This window comes from Aristolochia californica, unplaced genomic scaffold (genome assembly GCF_029961685.1).
Source record: "Aristolochia californica isolate CCGP_79_NKW_82.1479 unplaced genomic scaffold, dmAriCali1.0.hap1 SCAF_2, whole genome shotgun sequence".
In the NCBI taxonomy this organism is placed as follows: Eukaryota; Viridiplantae; Streptophyta; class Magnoliopsida; order Piperales; family Aristolochiaceae; genus Aristolochia; species Aristolochia californica.
In genome coordinates, this window is record NW_027181881.1 from 40,309,074 (window position 1) to 40,331,268 (window position 22,195).

The 22,195-nt window shown below is 36.3% G+C and overlaps 1 protein-coding gene across 1 annotated transcript in view; it reads right to left on the reverse strand.

Moving 5' to 3' along the window:
* Nucleotides 1–2,165: 2,165 nt before the first annotated feature.
* LOC137955064 (uncharacterized) overlaps nt 2,166–22,195 on the reverse strand; it is a 29,590-nt gene continuing 9,560 nt past the window's right edge. Inside the window, exons 3-19 of the mRNA XM_068801936.1 lie at nt 21,049–21,114; nt 20,796–20,969; nt 19,949–19,981; nt 19,793–19,867; nt 19,584–19,710; nt 19,416–19,480; nt 19,258–19,331; nt 18,969–19,078; nt 18,777–18,814; nt 15,261–15,417; nt 14,972–15,175; nt 14,592–14,669; nt 14,436–14,500; nt 3,152–3,233; nt 2,961–2,994; nt 2,577–2,712; nt 2,166–2,481 (exon numbers count right to left, since the gene is read on the reverse strand). Coding sequence (XP_068658037.1) covers nt 2,344–2,481; nt 2,577–2,712; nt 2,961–2,994; nt 3,152–3,233; nt 14,436–14,500; nt 14,592–14,669; nt 14,972–15,175; nt 15,261–15,417; nt 18,777–18,814; nt 18,969–19,078; nt 19,258–19,331; nt 19,416–19,480; nt 19,584–19,710; nt 19,793–19,867; nt 19,949–19,981; nt 20,796–20,969; nt 21,049–21,114 — 1,656 coding nt within the window. The 3' untranslated portion in view covers nt 2,166–2,343. The remainder of the gene's footprint in view (nt 2,482–2,576; nt 2,713–2,960; nt 2,995–3,151; nt 3,234–14,435; nt 14,501–14,591; nt 14,670–14,971; nt 15,176–15,260; nt 15,418–18,776; nt 18,815–18,968; nt 19,079–19,257; nt 19,332–19,415; nt 19,481–19,583; nt 19,711–19,792; nt 19,868–19,948; nt 19,982–20,795; nt 20,970–21,048; nt 21,115–22,195) is intronic.

A 22,195-nucleotide genomic window follows, 5' to 3' on the forward strand; every position in this document is an offset into this window, starting at 1 on the left:
ATCCATTTTGAAAAACTTTCCTTATAACAAGTATTAGCAAGTCTGCAATTGCATTTGTTTTCAAATCTAAAATTAGTAGAGCTATTAAAATTGTTGGTAGATTCACCTTGGAATTGGGTGTAGCTATTTGTTATATGCTTCATTGTAATATTTGCCTAACAAGATACTTATTTGTGCTTTGAATATAAAAATAAATCACTCTTGTAAATAAACCATCCTTCTCAAGGGAAAAGGTTAAGAGAATAAGTGCAATCATGGAAGATAGTACCAAGGATTCTCCTTCTCAAAGGAACGTTTGAACTGGTGAGACTTCATTCACTGGGTGTATACCCTATTAATCAGGGGTAAGTTGCCTCATGCCCTTACTATTGTTGGTCCAACACCTTTAGTTAGCCGAAGGTAGGGTTTTGTATTTGATTAATTGAATAAAAGGTAGAAATGCCTTACAATTTATAGATTAACTAACTAAGCATCTTCTACTTTCTTTTCTATGCCAGATTAAGAAGTAGTCTCCCACTCACGTATGCTCTACTCTTGCCTCTAAGATCCATTGAATCAGACACTACTTAATTAAGCCCATACGTGGCTTTCTCTGGGGAGAGTGAATCCTCGAGCCTTACACTTGCTTGATTCTCCTACTACTTTAAGACTCAATCTTACTAGGCCATGCATGGATATTACTACCTTTATTCACCCAACCATCCACCATAACCCATGTGAACACTTTGGGGCTATGAAGTGGTCTCCCACTCACGTATGCTCTACTCTTGCCTCTAAGATCCATTGAATCAGACACTACTTAATTAAGCCCATACGTGGCTTTCTCTGGGGAGAGTGAATCCTCGAGCCTTACACTTGCTTGATTCTCCTACTACTTTAAGACTCAATCTTACTAGGCCATGCATGGATATTACTACCTTTATTCACCCAACCATCCACCATAACCCATGTGAACACTTTGGGGCTATGAAGTGGAGTTATATAACAAGCGCTCATCTTCCTCTCCTATTGTTTTACACTTGCCCATTCAAGTATGTCATGCGTTATTGACTACAAAAAGCGATTGCTCATGTGTAAGGTAATTCATCTTCTTCTCATAGCTTGTCTTATTTTCAGGGTCTTGGGTCTATAACCTTGGCTGATGGGACATTCTCCTCAATTACAAGTACTAACTGTCAATGTCTGTTCATCTCAATTTGCCCGACGTGTTACTTGTTTCTAGATCCCCAGTTAATCTTCTTTCACTAAGTGAGATTACTTAACAACTTCACTATTTTGTAACACTTTACCTAACATGTATTTTCTTAGACCTTCAGACAAAGAACCTTGAAGAATGATGGCCTCTATTACCTTGAAGAAAATCCACACATCAATGGCACCTTTGCCTTAGTCATCCTATTGTTTATAAGTTAAAAGTAGACGATGCCTTCTTTGAGATCCTTCATACAATTTGACTGTGAAGCTTGTCAATTGGGCAAGTCTCATTGATTCTCTCCTGCAAAGAATACTCTTAGTAAGTCTCAGTTATTTCAAGTAGTTCATTTAGATGTATTGGGACCCTGTCTTGTCCCCGAAATTTATGAAGTTTATTTTCTAGCTTGAGAGTGAAAAAATAGTTGTGCATTTTTTAAGATGTTTAAGGTTTCTTTATTTTCATATCATAAGCCCACAGAGGGAGTCATGATACGACTTTACTAATTTTTTAGTATAAGAAGGATGTTGTTTGCCTTCACATTCTGAAATGCATGCGCCCTTTTTCTCACATAATAAAAAAAAAAAAAAACAACAGAGGGTGTGCTCATTCCTTACAAGACCCTAAATGGTTCTTTTCAAAACTCTTCTCTTCCTCCATTCTCTCTTCTTTTTCTTCTCTGATTCTTTCTTCTAAAAACCCAATTGAACAGAGTACTCTCCATGCAAAACTCCCGGTTTAACCTACACAGCCAACTCTAAGCCAATGCTTAAGACATACAATCCCAAAATTAACTTAAAGCAGCACTCAAGTCATCTTCACACAGATGTACTTCTATAACATAATCTCCTTAACTACTGCAACAAAAATGCCGATGAGCACTTCAGCACTAAATACCAATGAACTAATAATAGAACAGCATATGTCTAGGAATATAAAGATGAAATACAAAATGTCTATCAAATATTTTTTTAAGGAAGAAAAGGATTTCAAAGTAGCAGATTACAAGATTTTGTGACTCATTCAAATGTTCAATTATTTACAAATTACAGTGTGAAGATTAATGAAAACAGATATTCTAAAAGAAAAAAACAGATGTTGGTAGAAAAATATTAAAACAAGAGAAGCATGTGCAAACCACAAAACACTGATCAAAGAAGCAAAGAGGTGATACGTTGAACAAGATCATCCTTTCTGCCGCCTACCTTAGCTTTCTTCCCAACAAGGAAGCTCTTCAGCTCTAAAACTGAAAGCAGTCCAAGCTGACCTTTTGAATAGTAATCAAAAACCTAATAAAAAGTAAAAAAATCATAAAATTAAATAATGTTGACTGTAGTTTCTGCACCCAGAAATGTGAAATAGTGTGACAAGTAGTTGAAGTCACCTTTGCTGTAATCTCCGAATGCTCAAATGGTTGCTTGGCCCGTTTCTTGGGCAGTTTCTCCATTGTATCTTCTCTACAACCAAGGGCTACTGGCCCACCGTTTCTCTTTTCTTTCTGCTTAGCACTTTTCCTAGAGCTGTGCCATTTTAACAATAAGTAAGCTATAGACTTTATAAACTGGCAACTGCTGTCTGGGTGTCCGCCAGTCCTACACCAGCATTTCAACAATCTTTCCATTGTTATCATCCCAATTTTGGATCAGCCCCAAACCGATTCCTCACCAATTACACAGAATTTTATCTCCCATGAATTATGTCGTATGCATGTAATTATTTAGAGGCAAAATCTCAAAATTGTATAATATTCCATGTAAAAGAAGTACACCTTGTCGTCTCTTGTTCACTTGAATGAATCGCCCCTGATATTACAACAAGAAGTATATATCATAATAATGACAAAAAGTTGAGGGTTAATCAAGCTAGGCAGCCGAAAAAGGGTTTCTCAATTATATAGACTAACCAAAACGTTATCACTTTTATAAAAATTAAAAATTAAAAAAAACTATATAGACTAACCTTTTCCTGGTACATTTAAACAAGACTCAAATCCCTCAGCCCCACTGACTTGCAATATTTCCTTGTTTGCATTTTCAGCATACTGGAAGTAAAGATTCCGAGGTAAGAGATTTTGAAAAATAGTTTCAAATTAAGCAGCATAGGAGACTTCAAACAGTTTGCAGAACCAAACTATTTTTGGTGGCAAGAGACAACTTGTCATAAAAAGCAAGTGAACATGATCTTTGTCACAACTTAAAATTCGTTTCATCAACATATGTCTTTCAAAAAACAAACTTTTAGACATGTTTGTAGTCCAAAAAAGACTTCTAGACATCTTGTCTCACACTTTGTCATGCATAATGCGTAACTCATATCTATTCATTTCATGCTAGGTCTTTATGATTTAATTGACCCGCTTGAGGGAGGTCATTCTATAAAGTAGCTTAAAACATAAAAGCTATTTCTATTCTTCATTATGTTTACTTCTGTATCTAGATACTTGTATTCTGGAGGAGAACTTTGGATGTTTCTATACCAATACAAAAAATGTCAAGAGATATGTAAGCCAAGAGTATACTTTTTACTTCAATACTTTTTACTTCAATTCTGCTGCTATTTAGACAATAGTGTTTTAAGTTGAGGTTTGATTAGTCAAACTGACTGTCAGTTAAGGATATTCTGGTCTTCTTTCTTTTTTTCTTTCTTTTTTTTTTTTAATGAAAAGGGATATTCTAGGCATGCTATGTAAATAGCTCGTGTAATAAGTACTAAGGAGGATCAGGGGTTGGCCTCTTAACCTAATCAATCCCTTAGATGTGAGATATAGATTCTGAGTTTGCTGCTCCTCTCTCTAAACTTCATCTCTCTTATTTCCCTTCACTTTGTCATTGTATCAGAGCATAAAATAGTCACTTGGTAAGATCCAAACTAGTATTTTCACTTTCTTCTCTTTTCTCATCCTGAATCAAGCCAGCTTTTTTGGTTTGCATTAAAGAATAATCCCATATGAATTAGTAAGTAAGAAGATCTTGGACTTATTAGTTGGAACATGTTAGAAAGCATAACTGGTAAAAAGAAGGAATTCCTCACCCACGTCTAGAGGAGGCAAAAGAGGTACATATAATGACTTTCATAAGGAAGGCATATGGGTGTGATTATGTAAGATGATGTATCTCCACTTATATCTTTTCTTTCATAAAGCTTATAGCCCTGAGGGCATTGTAGTCACTGTAAACATTTTCCCACAACTATAAATAAGAACCTCAAGGCATGGGGTAGAGCATCAAACCTCTCCTTGGACTTGGGCTCATCTTCCACACACTTGGACATGTGGGCCTTCCTTGGTCTTGTGGGTTTGGGCCCATCTTCCACACACTTGGATGTGTGAGCCTTCCTTGGTCATGTGGGCTTGGGCCCAAGTTCCAACACTCCCACTCAAACTAGGGGTGAGAAAACAACATGAACACCCAGCTTGCTACAAATGGTGTATAAAAACTTCCCCCATAAAATGACAGTCCCCCGTTTCTTCCAACACTCCCCCTCAAACTAGTGGTCCCTTTTTTTTAAGAGACCCAACTGGCATAATATAAGAGAGTAAAATCACTCTTAGCCATAAGACATCGCTTCATACTCTAGTCAAATGGTCATAATCAAAAATATTTTCCGTTCAATTTCACAAGCAAAAAAATAGCCCTACTGTGGGACACAAAGTCTACCTACTTTCTCAAAGTAGCTCAAAAAAACACCTCTTGGGTGAATAATAGACTTGACTCACGTTGGATGTTGGGCACACTCGTATCCTATATAGGTAGTGGAACTATAGGCATTGCTCAGAAGTGTACTAATAAGTTCCTCCATCACGACGTCCCAACACAAGGCACCGACTCTCAAATGGTAGGAGTAAAACTGCCAAATAAGGGGGGGTCAAGGGTAATCACCAGAACTTCTTCATCAGAATAACTAATGCTAACAACAATTAGCAACCAAGAAGTCCTCCTTCAATAATAATGTCTCAATCAAAGAGACACAATAGCAACAGCTAAAATAAGCTTGGGCCTTGAAAAATATGTGATTTTGAGAGAAAATAGAAGAGGTGCAACTTTGTTGCCTTGAAATCCCTTTTTTGTTAACGAGAATATCCCAGAAAAACACATTTGACAGACCAAGGTGACAACTTATCGACCGAAGTTCCAAACATATGAACAAAACATGACCACTCAAAACAAATGACGGCATACAATTAACCAAGTAGCACAAAGCTAAAACTGCATCTCCCCAAAAAGATTTACGAACATTCATATGCAGTAATAGTGTCATTGTAACCTCAAGGAAATGTCTACTTTTTACTTTCAACCACCTCATTTTGTTGTGGTGCATAAGGGCAGAATGTTTGATGGATAATACCATCAGAAACACAAAATAATGCAAATTTATGGTTAAGATATTCCAAACCATTGTTAGTACGAAGTACATGAACACAGACACCAAATTGAATTTTTATTTCATTGAAAAAATTGAGGAATACATCAAATACTTGGGACTTCTCCTGTAGGAGATACACCCAAGTGACTCTACTGAAATCATCAATGAACGACAAAAAATACTTAAAACCAAATGGGCTAGGAACCCGACATGGACGCATACATCAGAGTGGACTAATTCAAACAACTTGGAGCGACAATGCTTTCCCAACTGAAAGGATTCGCAATCAAATGAAACATCGACTGGCAGAAAAGGAAAAGACTAACGCAACTTAACTGGTGAGGGATGTCCCAAGCACAGATGACACAAGTAAGAAGAATTTATAGTAGTGAGAGCTACAACTCGAGAAACAGATACATCATCCAATATGTAGAGCCCTCCCTTCTCATGTCCTGAACCATTCGTCTGCAAGTCTTGGACAACACAAGAAGTAAGATAAAAGGTTACTGAACAGTTTAAGGATTTAGTTATATGCCTCACAAACAGGAGATTAATTGGAAATTTTGGTACAAATAAAACAAAACCTAAGGATATTTGTGGAGTAGTGTGAACTATACCCTCCCCCTGAATGGGAGAGGTGGATCCATCAACTAAAGTAACTCGACGATACGAATGAGATGGACTAATGGACTGAAATAAGGAGGGCATACCTAACAAGTGTGTAGAGGCTCCTAAATCAATGATCTAAGAGAGAGAATGAGACACATTCAGTGCCTTCATACTTATACTAGCCTTTTCTAGGTGCACCCTTCAAGTACTTCAAAATCCTTTGAGCAGCTTCTAAATGGACTTTTTGAGGATTTTCCATGAACTGGCTCACAACTCCCACAACAAAAGAGATATCCAGCCTGGTAATTGTAACATAGATCAGTTTACCTACTAACCGTCGGTATTGAGTTTTATCCTTGAATGTATAACCCTGGGTGTTATATAGATTATGATTAACTTCCATGGGGGTGTCTATGGGTTTAGCACCTAATAAACCATACTCCCGTAACATATCCAATATCTATTTTCTCTGACAAAAACAATACTTCGCTTGCTACAAGCGACTTCAATGCCAAGTACTTGAGAGAGCCCAAATCCTTTGTTTGAAAATGTGTGGCCAGATAATTTTTAACTTTTGTAATACCATCAAGATCATCACCAGATAACACAATGTCATCTACATAGACAACCAAAACCACCATACTAGTCTTTCTTTTAAGTAAGAACATAGAATGATCACAATGGCTCCTATAAAACCCAAACTGTAGTACCACACTACTAAACTTTTCAAACCAAGTTGTGGACTCTATTAAGTCCATAAATAGCCTTCTACAGCTTACACACCTTTCTGTCTCCCCCAGAACAATATACCCAAGAGGTTGCTCCGTATACACTTCCTCGTACAGATCATCATATAGAAAGGCATAGATTAGTACAAGCCCAAATAACACATACCAAATAGGCAATTATATAGCAACGGATAACCAGTACGTAGTTAAAGTCCTTAACAACAATAAGAACACATAAGATAATCTGAAGCAAGTCTATCCTTGAATAAGGAAGCTATGCACCAAGTTATAAGTTGAGGATAATCAAAGGTAATAATCAAGCCGGTAGCATATAGCAGATAGTAGGTTTGACAGTTAGTGAGTCAAGTCAAATAATAGACTGCTAATAATAAGTTAAACCAAGTGTTGTTTGATAATCAATAAATCAAACAATCACCAATGTACTCATCCTTCATACTTCTCCTTCTATTTTCCCCCTCAGTTGGGAGATAATGTCAATGATCCACACTTGTGTCAGAGTGGTTCCGTCCACTCTTGTTAGAGTTTGTGGTCTGAGTTAGGTACTTGGCTTTCCGCACCTTAAACGACTAGTCTTTTCGGGTTGTATTGGCTAGGTATCTGACTCAGAACTCCGAAGTTAAGTGAGCTTGGGCAAGAGTAATTATAGGATGGGTGACCTCCTGGGAAGGACTCTTGCCTAGGACTTTGACATGGTATCAGAGCTAGGCACGCCACGGCCCGCGTTCGTATCCCGTGAGAAGCGGCTCCAGAATGGGCGGGGTGGGTGTCAGAGTGGTTCCGTCCACTCTTGTTAGAGTTTGTGGTCTGAGTTAGGTACCTAGCCAATACAACCCGAAAAGACTAGTCGTTTAAGGTGCGGAAAGCCAAGTACCTAACTCAGACCACAAACTCTAACAAGAGTGGACGGAACCACTCTGACACCCACCCCGCCCATTCTGGAGCCGCTTCTCACGGGATACGAACGCGGGCCGTGGCGTGCCTAGCTCTAATACCATGTCAAAGTCCTAGGCAAGAGTCCTTCCCAGGAGGTCACCCATCCTATAATTACTCTTGCCCAAGCTCACTTAACTTCGGAGTTCTGAGTCAGATACCTAGCCAATACAACCCGAAAAGACTAGTCGTTTAAGGTGCGGAAAGCCAAGTACCTAACTCAGACCACAAACTCTAACAAGAGTGGACGGAACCACTCTGACAACTTGAAGTCACAAATATTTTGCAAGCTCAAGTGTTAATCCACCTCTTGTATGATCAAGTAAAAGAAGGCTAGTATCAACAACTCCCACCAATCTCTCATTGTTTGGGAAGGTTTCCCCCCTTGTAATCTTGCTCTTTTGAGCTTTTGATTTAATAAAATTCAGCATCATTTCAAAAAAAAAAAAAAAAAACTTCACTGACTCAAATATTGTAAACCAAGTAATTCAATCCAAGCAAAATATTTCAATTTTTTCTTGTCTCAATTTTTTAGGCAAGGATACCAAATCAAATTCTTTGTAATTTTTCAAATTACCAACAAAATTTAACAAAATTCGTGTCTGGAAAAATCTTCTAAATAAGGTAGTTTCCTCCTTCAAGTTGTGCCAACTTAGCAATCAAAGAAGACACATTTCCTTGTCCTTTTTTCCTTGAAATCTTTAGGCAAGCCAATCTTTGACAAATAAATCCAAGAAAGTTTCTGAAAATAAGATGATCTTCTAAAGATTCTTTCAAGATATTGTTAGTTAACAAACAGAAACATTCCAAAGGTAGATCATGAAATACTTTCCTGATATTGTTGGTCAATAACAGCAACTCAAAAAGTTAAGTAAAAAATTCAGCTTAAATCCGGATCTTCACATGCAACAGTATACCAACATGTTCTTTGATTCTTCCAAATCTCCTTAAATATAGATCAGATTAACATGAAATTTTCTCCTACTGAAACTAGACTTAAATACATTTCAACCAAGTATAACTTCTCTTCATAAAGTATACTTCTTTTGAGATAAATAATTTGATAGATTTCAGACTCTATAATCTAGCTGAACTGAGTACTCTTTCTTCTTTGGCCAACATGACCATTGACTCTTCCAAGATTGATATCTCCATCTAAAAAACTCAGAATGAGAATTAATTGAATAGGTAAGAAAATAGACTTACAGATATTTCTTTTGATATATAATTCTCCATATAAAGTTTCGTTCTTGATAGCATAAAAAAGCTCAAAAGTTGAAGTTTTCTGCTGTTGCACGAAACTTTTATGATGTTTTACCTTTCTTGCTTCAGATGTCGATTTTTCTTTCTAGAAAAATCCGATTTCAACGAATTTTTTTGAGTTAAAAACTAGACTCAAAAATCTTTCCAGCAGTATGTAATTTGCTATATGAAAAATACGGCAAAAGATTTAAACATCCCATGAAATATAGAAATTGAGAAATAAACCTTAAGGAAAAACGAGAAACTTCTCTTTTTCTTTTTCTTTTTCTTTTTCTTCTTCTTCCTCCCTTCTTCTCCATCTTCTTCTCCACTTTCTTCTCCTTTTACATCTTAGATCATTGCCCACTCTGATACCATGTTGAAACTTAGGATTCCATTATGTATAATTATAGTAGAAGAAGAGTTGTGGAAAGAAGGTTATAGGAGGAGAAGAGGAAGAATGACGAATTTGGAGAAAAGTGGAAGAAGAATATGGTAATGGACTATTTCCTAACCCTCCACCTGAAGCCCAATTTACAGATTAATAAGATTATAATATTACAATAATACACCTGAAACTTAAACTAATTACATCAATGTCATCTGTATGAGATTACTCTTTATTTACCATCCTGCCATCAATGTGTGGGCCTATAGGCCTTCTCCTTGGTCTAGTTGGTTTGGGTCCATCTTCCACACACTTGGACGTGTGGGCCTCCCTTGGTCTTGTGGACTTGGACCCATCTTCCACACACTTGGACATGTGGGTTTTCCTTGGTCGTGCGGGCTAGGGCCCATCTTCCAACACTCCCAATCAAGCTGGGGGTAAGAAAACATCATGAACGCCTAGCTTGCTGCAAATGGTGTATACGATCTTCTTGTATAAAATAGTAGTCCACCATATCTTCCAACAATATGAGTAGTCACTCCTAAGTCCAGAACCCAGGTAGATGAAGGACGCACATGTAGAGCTAACATACCTAAACTAGTTGAAGTGGTAGTTGGTGGTGAAGGTTGAAATATGAATGTTGTAACAAGGGTGGTAGTTGCCAATTGTGTCATGGCTTGAGCTAGCTATTGCATCTCATGAAGTGCCTGTTGGCACAACATTCACTATGGATCAAAGAGATGTTTCAGTATTCTCATGAACAAGGGAATTTGCCCATGCAGGCTTCCCAGATTTACTCCAACACTTGTCTGAAAAATGATTTGACAACCCACAAGAATACACTTCCTGTCAAATCTATTGTTATCTCTACCTCTGCCTCTACTAGTTCCACCACATCCTCTGACTGATTGCAAGTTGCCCAAGCTATGAAGGGCAAATACATCAACATGTTTAGCCTCCTTATTCCCTTTGGATATAACAGCATTTTTAGCTCGCATGATTCTGTTAATGGGATATCATATGAGGTCAATAACTCTGTTAACTGCATCAAATTCCTATCCCAAACCACGCAAGAAATTTGCCACATGTAGTTGTCACTATAGTTTTCTCAACTCCCTTTCATCAATAATGAAGGGGTGAAAAAAGCTTATCTCCTATAGAACTCCAAGCAGCTCACTATAATAATCTGTAACCGATCGTTCACCCCGCATGAGACTAAACAATTTAGCATACAACTCATATACACAGGATAAATTGCTCTCTTGAGCATACAAAGCTTCCAGACACAACCACATTTCTTTTAGTTGTTTCGCAATTTATAATTTGATTCCTTAATATGTTTTAATATTGTTGAGTAGCCAGGTGATTAGGGGTGGCATCGAACCGAGCCGAGCCCGAACCTGCCTATGTTCGAGCCGAGCTTGATTTAAATATTTCAAACTTGAGCTCGAGCCGAGCCTAGGCTCGAGCCTAAAATTGTTATCGAGCTCGAGCCTAATAATTTTAACCGAGCTCGAGCTTCAACATTCATTTAAAACTTTTCAAAAAATACATGTCTCGAGTTCGTGCTCCAACATACATTTAAAACTTTTCAAAAAATACATGTCAAATAAATTGTATATAAAATTATGCATACATTTTACATAAAATTGAGAATGACCTCTACTTAAAATTGGGCATAAAGGTGGTATCGAATCCAGCTGAGTTTGAACCGTGTTCAAGCCGAGCTTGATTTAAATATTTCGAACACGAGCTCGAGCCCACCCTAGCCTCGAACCTAAAATTGTAATCAAACTCGAACCTAATAATTTTAACCGAGTTCGAGCTTAACCTACATTTAATACTCTATATAAAATATATGTCAAATAAATTATATATAAAATTATGCATACATTTAAAAAAAAAATGATAGGGGAGACTCCAAATGTTGTCTAGCTTGTTTTATAATTTTTGAATCTGGCCATAAATTTACTATGGCCTCCTTAGTGCCCCTGGTTGAAAATTTATATTCTAGGAAAAACTTTTATGATACATATTTCCAAAAAAACTTTTAAATAAATCCTATTACTATTAGTGACTTATTAGAAAATTACAAGAAATATTTTTAAATTTTCTTAAGAAAGTTAAATGGACCTCTTATTGCCTCTTCTAGGGAAATAAATAAAAATTAATAATCAATCTAATATATTACTATACTTATCGATAAATTTTTAATCAAATAGAATGTCAAACACAAAATTGTAATGAAAATTGCCTCATGCTAAAAGTATTACAGCATCAACTGTCAAATACTTATTCAAAAATTTTCTATACGGTTTTCTAGCCCATCTTGGTAGGAAAATCTTACTTAGAAAATTATATGATTTTTTAATAAGAATTTTCAATTAGAAAAATGTTTACAAAAAACATGAGACACTAATAGTCTCTAGAAACTTATTTCTACTATAATGTATTTTCAATTTCTTCAAGAGCCATGAAGAAGGAGAGTTTAAGGGAAAAAAAATCACTTTATGATATCGCACGTGCGAAAGCATCTTCCCGAGCACAAGAGGGGGGGGAGGAATTATTTCTCCCCTAGTTCTGGTTTTCCGCCGAGACGACGCGGAGGGAAGGGGGTTACGGCGCTGGCCAGGACCTGTAGTTGGGGATGACGGCGGCGACGAAAACAGAAGCGAAGGCAAGGGAGGAAGAAATCGAACGGATGGCTATAGAGGCGGCCGACAATCAGCTGTCGACGGCAACAACAGCGGACAAGAGGGGCTCGGCAGTGATGAGGGGAGGAAGAATCCCCCCCCCCCCCCCCGGCCCCGGGTCCGACTCGGCCCGTTAACGAGCCGATCCCGGATCTCGAACTCGGCTCGAAATCCAAGGATACCGAATCGAACCGAGCCGCTCGCAAGCAGGCTCAGTTCAAAGCCACCGGTACAAGTGATGACCTGACTGTCATCTGCTTCCCAGTCATCATCCAAAGGAACCAATGGGTCTTCCCTAATGAATTTAGACTTTCTCCTAGCCTTGAGATAAATCAGAATGGATTTTGACCAACTGAGGTAATTCTTTCCATTCAACCTCTTAAAAGTAATCAAAATTGAATCTTTTCCCTCGAGGGGTTGATAACTTCACCAAAATCAGCCATAGATACCAAGAATAACAACTACAAACAATCACACTTTCTCACCAAGCAATTACATAGGCACTATGGGCCCCACTTTTCAAAATTAGAGTTTGCACAATTTGAACACCTATTCCTCCAAAATCCAATACACCCTCAAGATTGGTGGCAATACTTCAAAAATCTCACAAAGAATCTCAAAGATTGGGCTGATGTCAATCAATCCAATGGTGACACATGCAAAATGAGCCTAGTAATGGGATGTGCACTAGGCAAATGGGAAAAATCCCAAGTTAATAACCCCTTTAGTGCATTCAACAATCATCAAACTACTCTAAGGGCAGGCAGCAAGAACCATTGGCCCTAGGATAATGGTAGAGAAAGAGTACAAAATATCAGATTTTTATCAACCAGTCACAATCAAACCTTAATTTCTCCCTTGTGAGAGATCACAGGCTTCATCAGAGAACAGGATGGAGCTCCACTCGCTTGTAACCAGGTCTAACTGCTTTGATACCATATGAAATAAAGTAATTAAAAGGGTTGAGAGAGAGGAAGAGAAGGAGAAGAGAGAAAAGGAGAGAGGATTACTGCTGCAAAGGAGCAAGAACAGCACTTTTTAGGGTTCTAAATCGACCCCTAAGTCACTTATATAGCTTAAGTGAAAACAGGTATAAAGACTCATATATCCTCATACACTTAATTCCTTATAACTCCTATATTACACCTCCAAATTACACGAAACTCTAACTACATAAATACTCAATCATGCTGACCAAGTTAGGACTATATCTAGGAGATGTATACTATGTGAAATTACCAAACTACCCTTCACATTGTTTTCTAACAAATATCTTTTTCATTGAAAGGGGATTTAATAGAATGGATTATTGGTGCACTGTAGCAAGGATAGAAAATAAAATTACCAAGTTTGTATATGGGACTATTGAAAACAAATTATAATCTGTTCACACTAGACTTATTACTAAACCTTAGATAGGATTTGCAAAATCACATGCATGGTTACTTGTAATAAAGAAAAGAAAACTCAAAAGAACTTCATCGATTGTAAAAAAAAATACGATGCTATCCAAGGGTGAGCTATTTATAGCCCCAACGGAATTCTTAGATAGGTACTTACTAAAATTAGTTATTTATGAACTCTACTTACCTAATTGAAAAGTGAATACTTTTATAAACAATTAATCTTATTTAAGAATTTCCTAATGATAAAAGGCTAAGATAGAACTAGGAAACACCTAAAAAAATATATTTTTACAAAATAGAAAGTGAAATAAAGAATAAAATCATAGTAAAATTATTAGAAAATCCATTGAAAGGTAATATCGTCATTTTTCACTTACTATAATGTCCAGGAGCCACGTTATCTTCTTCTGTGTTTAATCTGGTCTCTAGTTCTATTTTCATGTGACTTGAACTAATATATAAGGAGATATAAGGGTTTAAGTGATCTTTAAGTTATAGGGGTAATTATGTAATTTGCATTAAAGTTTCTAATTAAAGGACTGAGGGTCGAGCTCAAACCCCAAGGAGAGTCTTTTCAGAATTCTCGTTTCTCACATATCTTTCTCCTCTTTTCACTCTCTCAATTTCTCTCTCTAAACTCACACTTTGCAAAAATCAATGAAAATAATTTAACAGGATCATCATCAAAGCCTTATCTCAACAAAAATTGAAAAATGAACTTGGAAGTCCAGGAAATAAGCCTCTCAAGCAACACATTCCTATGTTCAAATTTAACAATAATAGACACTACACTAATAAAGACAATAATAATGTCAAAAGAAACATAATTTAATCAGAAGAAAGATTCTGGCAGTGTCAACTTACATCTTTTCTCAATGTTCTAACAGAATCATCAATCTCTGTGATGCTGCTAAGTGTCAGGGAAGGTTCTGGGTTCAACCAGTTGTAAAGTGAGATTACCAAATATATTTGTTGTATTCATCATAGAAACTGAAAATCACATAATTTGCCATCTTTTACTCTGAAAAAGTTTAAGCTCATGAAGAATTTTTTTTGAACTTTCTACAACTGGAGTGAAGGCATCATCTGCTGAAGTATCTGCAGAAGCAATTGACAAGCATAAAAGTCAAAGGACTTATCTACAAAGGGTGGACAATTGGGAAGGCCAAGTTTCCAGTTTGATATTCAAACTCCCAAATGCAGTTGCCTTAGATTACTATTGTGTTTTCTTTTCATGACCTTGCTGTAATGAAAATAATACCATTTCCTTTTGGAAAAAGACTTACATCACCTATGACCAGTATGCTTCAAAAGGTAAAGCTTAAAAATAATCAGAATAAGAAATTAAATTAAATTATATTCTGCAAAGGAGTTCATGTAAATTCACATGAGCAAACCACCTGAACAAGTCTTTTGTTTTGAATGTACTTGATCCATGAATCTGGATCCTAGTCTAGCAGTCTTGGCTCTTAAAACACTCTCTTGAGCACATTTATCATTTAGACTGTACTTGCTAGACGATGCATTGCCATCTTCAATTAGAATATTGTTTGGCGTTCCTTTGAAAGAGATGGTTCCATAAGCAGGCTTTGGGGTGCGGAAATCTGGATGCAGAAATCAGCAAATCTCCAATTAAGGAAAATATTTTAGATTAGCAAAAAGCTTAACTTATGGGACCAATCAGGATACCTGGAGTAGATAACAGGTCTTCGAAGGAGAAAATTGTTTCACCCAGAGGCATTGACAAACAATGTGTTTTGCTATTAGACATAACATGGTTGTATTCTTTGCTTGAGGCATTTGTCCATTCACAAACATTTGAACTGGTACCAAGCCTAGAAACCTCCTGTACAGTCATGTCCAGCAATAAGAACCTTGTGGAATAGGTTATAAAAGGGGCTTCACAGAACTTAATACAATTCTTTAATAAACAAAGCGTGCATACCATACACCATATGGAAGAAAAGGGAGACAACTCACCTATTTTATAAAGCAACTCACGAAATAGCAGTAATAAATCATGAAATAGAGTAGTTTGCTGTCCCATTCTTGATGACAGAAGTCCTCATCTTGAAGTCATTTTGGCCAACAATCAATTGAAAAATTAATGTATGTACAGTAACACTCTTTAGCGGGATTATTAGAGAGTAGAAATTAAAAGTTGACCGAAGATGTTGACTATGAGCACCTTCACTGGCATAGTCAACAACTACAGCTTGTAATGGTTTGCAAGACCCTAGTTTGTATAATACAGATTCTGCATCCTTCTTCAACATGAACTGACAATTTGATGTAGATGTAATATCACTCAATGGGGAAAAAGCCATTTAACCATGGATGAAGGGGGTAGGGCCAAGATCGTTCCTACCTGTACCTGCTATTTTTGTTCTTTCTTCTTCCTCTTCTTCTTATCTCTTCCAACTTGTTCAATTCTTGATCTCCAACTCAACACACCCCCAGTTGGATAATTAAAATTGAACTTTGACAAGTTGTCAATGGGAAATCCAGGGCATGTTGATGTCAGAGGAGAAGGAAAGTGGGAGCAGGGGATAGTGCGTGACCATCACTATCCCGAGCTTACTCCATTCTTGCACTCTAGGGGTCAGATGGCATATACGACTCAATTGAGGCAGAAATCAGACAAGTGTTTACTGGTTTGAGGTTCTTCTCAAGAAATTGCAATCAACTGGGGGTGGGCATTAGGTTAGGTCAAACGGGGAATTTGACCCGACCTAAAAACCCCCAGGTTCAAGGTTTCTACTCACCCCGCAGGGTAGGGTAGGTTAGGGACAGGGTCGAGGAAAAGAACCTATGCAGGTTCGGGTTTCCTCAAACCCAAACCAAATGCCTCATATACCTTTTCAAAATTAAAATAGCACAAGTACTTAGAAATAAAAATATAGAATTCCCTTAATTCCTTGGGGTATTCTTGATTATTCTTTATTTCATGTACCATAATTAATTTTTATATACTCTTTTTTTATAAAGTTAAATGAATGGTGGGTCAAAGTAGGGATGGGCCAGGGTTAAGAGGACGGGGCAGGGACAAGATTGAGGGAAGGGTAAGAAAGCAAGCGTATGGCTGGATTTTCAACCCCGTCTGTGTTTCTTTCGGGTTCGGAGTTCCAAGTTTAGGTTCGGATTTTTAAGAACCCAACCCTCCAATCAACTAGTGATTATTGATGAGGACTCAACATTTATAAACTAGTGTTTGAAGGAATCGACCCCAACTTGGAGGCTCAAACTCTTTTATGATGAAATTGAATTTTTTAAGTTCTCTTCAAATTGTATGGAAACACTCTATTACAATCCTCCTTTGGCAAAAGACAAGTCATCTATTACAATCCTACTTTGCATGGAACAGATCTAAGGGGTAGCTCAAATAGTTGAGGACCTAATGGATGGCTATGGGGCAAGGTTTTTTGTAGGTTTTAGGGAAGGAAGGTAGGCTGCAATAGAGAGGGGCAAGAACTAGGGCTTGGTTTAGGTTGATGTAAAATGGAGGTTTCAAAGAATAATGTTCCGATATGTATTCTTCTCTCAAGTAGATACTTAGTCCAAACCATCTAAAAATTGAGCTACTTGAATCTAATTTTCTTTCTTACAAATGTCTTCGACACTCGCAGTAAATGGATGGAATGTGCTAATTTCCTGTAGTACCTCTCTCATCTCAATGAAGTAATCTTTCACTGGTCTACTACCATACTTCACATTAAAGTATCTCACATACAACTTATAGATTCTAGACAAATTACTTTCTTGAGACAAAATAGATGTTAACCTAATCCACATTGCCTTAGCAGTATTACAACTCAAAACATGGCACTAAATCGTGACTCCATACTGTTAACCTACCAAGTCATCACTAAATTGTCTTCAGCCACCCAATCCTCAGTAATAGGTATAGGGGGATCATCTGTTATGTATTTGGTCATCTTTCTGGCCCTCAAATACATCAAAACTGATTGTGACTAGTTGACATAATTCAATCGATTCAATTGGATCATAGTTATCTAAATACGCTAAGAGAATTTCACATCGAAGCCTACAGTAGTCCTCTAAACAGCAACTTGTTTGTTGGATTCAGCCATTAAACACCACAAACTACCACAATTTAGTGTGACAATGTGTCAACCAATCAAATGGAAACCTTTTCCCAAAAATTCTATGCTTACATAGTCAAGTGGGCCCCACAATTGAACCAATTAGGGCAATCCAACAGCAATCCCAATCAATTTTCGATGAATAACAATCAATCTCAGCAATCAAGACCAGGAATTGAAGAATAAACAACTCAATTGCATAAAATTTGGGTGACACATGCAAAATTGATGATGATGCAAACAAGGTCGAGGGAGACACAGGCAGTATTAAAGAAATTTCTCAAATTGGGATGATTAAATGACTCAAAACCACAATAATCTTTCAATTAGTAGTAGTCATGAGCCAAAAGGCTATGGAAGGCAAAACAAGGGAAAAAATGAAGTTTTTACCCTACTAGCCCAGAAATCTGGGAAGAGCCTTGAAGAGGGTGGCTGAAGATTGAGAGAAGAACCACAAAAATGAAAGAAATTTTCCCAAGAAGTGTTTAACCTTGCTCTGATACCATGAAAAATCTGATATTTGGGTGAAAAAGACAAGAAATAAGAGAAGAAGAGCTTGGAGAGTAGCAGTTGCTGCTACCTTAGAGTGTGTGCCTCAAAAAGAACACCCCCTTGTAATCAGGATTTTAAGAGATTTGTACATAAAAGACAAAAATACCCTTCAAAACATAAACTTATATATCTCCTAAAATACACCTCTAAAATGAATGAAAAATGAACCATAGGCATATGAAGACATTGCCTATCTAACAGACATCATATGAGATAAAAACATAATATATAAAATGACCAAAATACCCCTGAGTTGATATTTTAACATTTACAAAATTCTTAAAGCAAAGAGCTAAAAGTCCTTTTCACAAGTGAAAAATGCAGATACTGTCAAAAATTCATCCACTGTGAAATGTTTCCAACATGTTTAATAAAGTAGTATATAGATGAGATTAGTATGGAGCTTATGCAGCTTAAACCAAAAAAATAAAAATAAAAAAGAATGTGTGAATAACTTCCCATGTGAATACTTCACAGAAACCAATTTAGCAAAACAAATCGTATGAACTCCAGGAATTAGAAATCGTAAGCACATGTGAACATTAGGTACCTTAATCTTTAGGTGGCCAGCATCAAAGAAATCCCAATCTGCAATAAGAAAAAAGACATTGAAAATAGCCATCAGGTTCCATTTGAATATTCCTGAAAAGTTATTTATATGGAAAATAACAAAACAGAAAGGTAAAAATACAGTTCTTCTTAAAATACAACAATACGGAAACATGTTGCATGCACATCTTACCTTTAACTATCTTCACAAATAACTTCAGTGCACTGATGGCCTTTGACGCTCTAATTGATTGTGGAACGGGAGTCAACCCTGCTCCTCGGAGTACAAAAGCAGATGGGAACCTAGGAAGAGACAAGTTTAGTGACAAGAAAAGAGTCATCATAAAATTACCAAATACTGCTTGCATCTTCTGTCTGTTTCATATATTTTTGTTTGAAGGATGACTTTAGCTAGTTTCATAAAGAGAGGAAAGAAAAAGTCTCTAACATTAAATATGGTACACAAAGGGTAAGAAAGCAACCACTGAGTATGTATAAGGCCGCCATGCATAAACTGAATGTTTATGAAGTATTCATTTGGAAGTGTTAGACCATGCTGCAGTGTATATGAGTTTGTTGTCAAAACTCAAGCCTGTAGAACAGTATCGCATACTCCACAACAATAGCTTAAAGACATCACCTTGCAGGACCAAAGTCGTTGTACATGTTCAAAATCTTCACCAGCAGGGCAGAATTTGCTTACTCCTAACATACCAGGGAACAATATCCTTCATATTAGATAACCTAACAGATGCCAAAAGTTGACACTTTAGCTGGACTGTTCAAATAAAGATACTGGACAAATTACCAATAATACGCCCTTCAGATAGGGAAGGAAGAACCAAGCATGGTGCCATGTGCCATTTATCATCTATAATGACCTCCTCACCATCATGGAATTGTTGTCTCGTTGTGGAGCTAAGCATATCCAATATCTGACATAGACAATAGTTGTAACGAAAATAAATAAAAGCTAAAATCAACTAAGAATGTGACCTTTATTTAACTAGGGTGTACCTTGAATCTGCAAAACTGAACCACGTCAGGGGAAGCAAGGATGACAAAACCATCACTTACGTCTGTTTGAACTGTCTGCAATTTCCAAATCAACTTAAAACTTTGGATGTTCTTGATACTTTACATCTAGAATACATACGTGCAATAAATTCTTACCTTGTCAAAATGAATTGAATGTGAACAATGACACTGTAGAAGCAAATAAAACAGTAGTTTTCTTGTTCAAGGGTATTGCACAAAATCATCTCCATGAAAAAGACAAATTACAGGGAGAAAAAATTTAAACTATGTCCTGATAGAAGCCTTAATTACAACGGATTAAGCCAATACTACCTAGTTGTATCTATTTTTTCTTGCTTTCGTGTCAAAACAACCAATTACATAAGCCTTGTTTTACATTCTTTTAATATTCTGCAATGACATGAACAACTGCATAAATTACACAATACCACTGAATATGTGCACATATCAAATCATGAACAAAAAAAGCAACACAAAGATTTCAACAATGACTTAGTCTGAAAAGAAAAAGAAAAAAAAAATCGATCAAGCATAAGAGAACACATGACTAAAAGAAGACAACAACCTACCTCTTTTATTAATTCACATCTAAAGGTGACAAAAAGAAGCAAAGTCCCATAGTTGTCAAAACATTACAAATTACAACCTTAAAACTAGATAAGCAATTTCTCCAATTGATATTTCCATATTGCCTTCCAATACCATTTTCCTCATCAATATACGACTATGTTTCAAAAATTTAGATTAAATGCCATCTATTGACACTATAATACATGCACTCCAAAAGGATAACGAAAACCTGGAACAGCCTTAAGTGAAACGTCATTGGCAAAAGAAATATGCTAAAAGAACACTCCTCGAAGGAATGTGCTTAAAGGATAGAAGCTTTAATGAACCTTCTGAAAGGCATGTGCTGCTTAGAGAGTGGAAATGAAACTAATAAACTGATTTTTAAACACTCACTACAGAGAACAATAATTACCACATGAAGTGTTTCAAGGTGATTCTTCTCCTCGATGACAGCAAAACTGGAGTGAATTATGTAGCAATCACCAAGGCAGCTCCAGTTGCTTGTCTCAAGAAAAAGAGATCTAAGACCACAGTCTATAGCTTTAGCGTTCAAAGATCCCGATTTCACCTCTTCTTCTATTGATACCTTCAAGTTTTCAAATAGTAAAACTGTTTATCTCACCAGAAACTAACTAAGAAGTGAAAAATTGCTCAAGTCATCTCACATCGCGAACTGTTAAAGTTTCGGTGAGTTCCTTGAGTGCCTGTTCAGCAGATTTGGCTTGAGACCTCTGCAGGGAATAAACTTTCAGAAACTGAACCAAAACAGTAAAATGAGTTACAAACGAGTGACTAGATTTTTTATTTTATTTTAGGGTGGTAGGGGTGTACTTGATAGATGATGTAGATATCATCGGACTGCGAGAAGCAAGCAAGACGTAGCGACCGAGCGAGCTTCCAGCAAAGAGAGAGTAGAAAGAATGCGTTGAGACGCGGCTGAGAAAGATTAATTTTGAGAAGTGAAAACGAAGAACATGGAGGATCGACTCGGAGAAGAATCTTGTTTCTGAACATTTTTTAATCTGCTATTTTGGTTGTGTGAGACTGACTGTCTGGAATTCTTTTCGAACAGGGCGGGAAGATTTTTTAGTTTTTCGAAAATTACAAGAACCGGAACAATCGGGCTCCATCGGCTGAAGCGCTAAAAGCCGGCTAAAAGTATGCTATACGGCATCTTTGTATTATACCGTAGTAACAAATCAACCATTGGCACATCAAAAAAGATGTATCAAGTAATCGTGTGTTATGAAATACTCATTAGCCCTAATTTTTTACTAAAAATTCAAGGGGAGTTAGTGCACTTTGAATGTGTTGTGGAAAGTGAAAACGAATTATTTTTTTGTGTTAGTGTACATGTAAAAATATTTTAATAGATTTAACTTTTATAACTTTTAATTAATTTTTTATTAATAAATTAAAAGATAGATTTTAACTTGTGATAAATTAATAAATAAATAAATTTTTAATTAATATTATTAAATTAATTAAATATGTAAGAATAAATTAATTTAAAAATACCTATTTTATAATATCAAAATAGTTAATCAATTTGTTATTTTGCAATATCTAAATTCTCACTCCTAAACTAATAATTAAATACAATATTAACCATCATTAATTAAAATTAAATTAATATTTTATTATATAAAGTTAGTCTATTAACTCTTAAGATAGTTGCGATTAAATATTTTATAAATAAACTAATACAGATTTTAACTGGTGATAAAAAAATAATTAATTATATACAGATAAAAATAATTAAAGAAATGTTTACTTTTATAATATCAAAATAGTTAATCAAATATTTGCTAG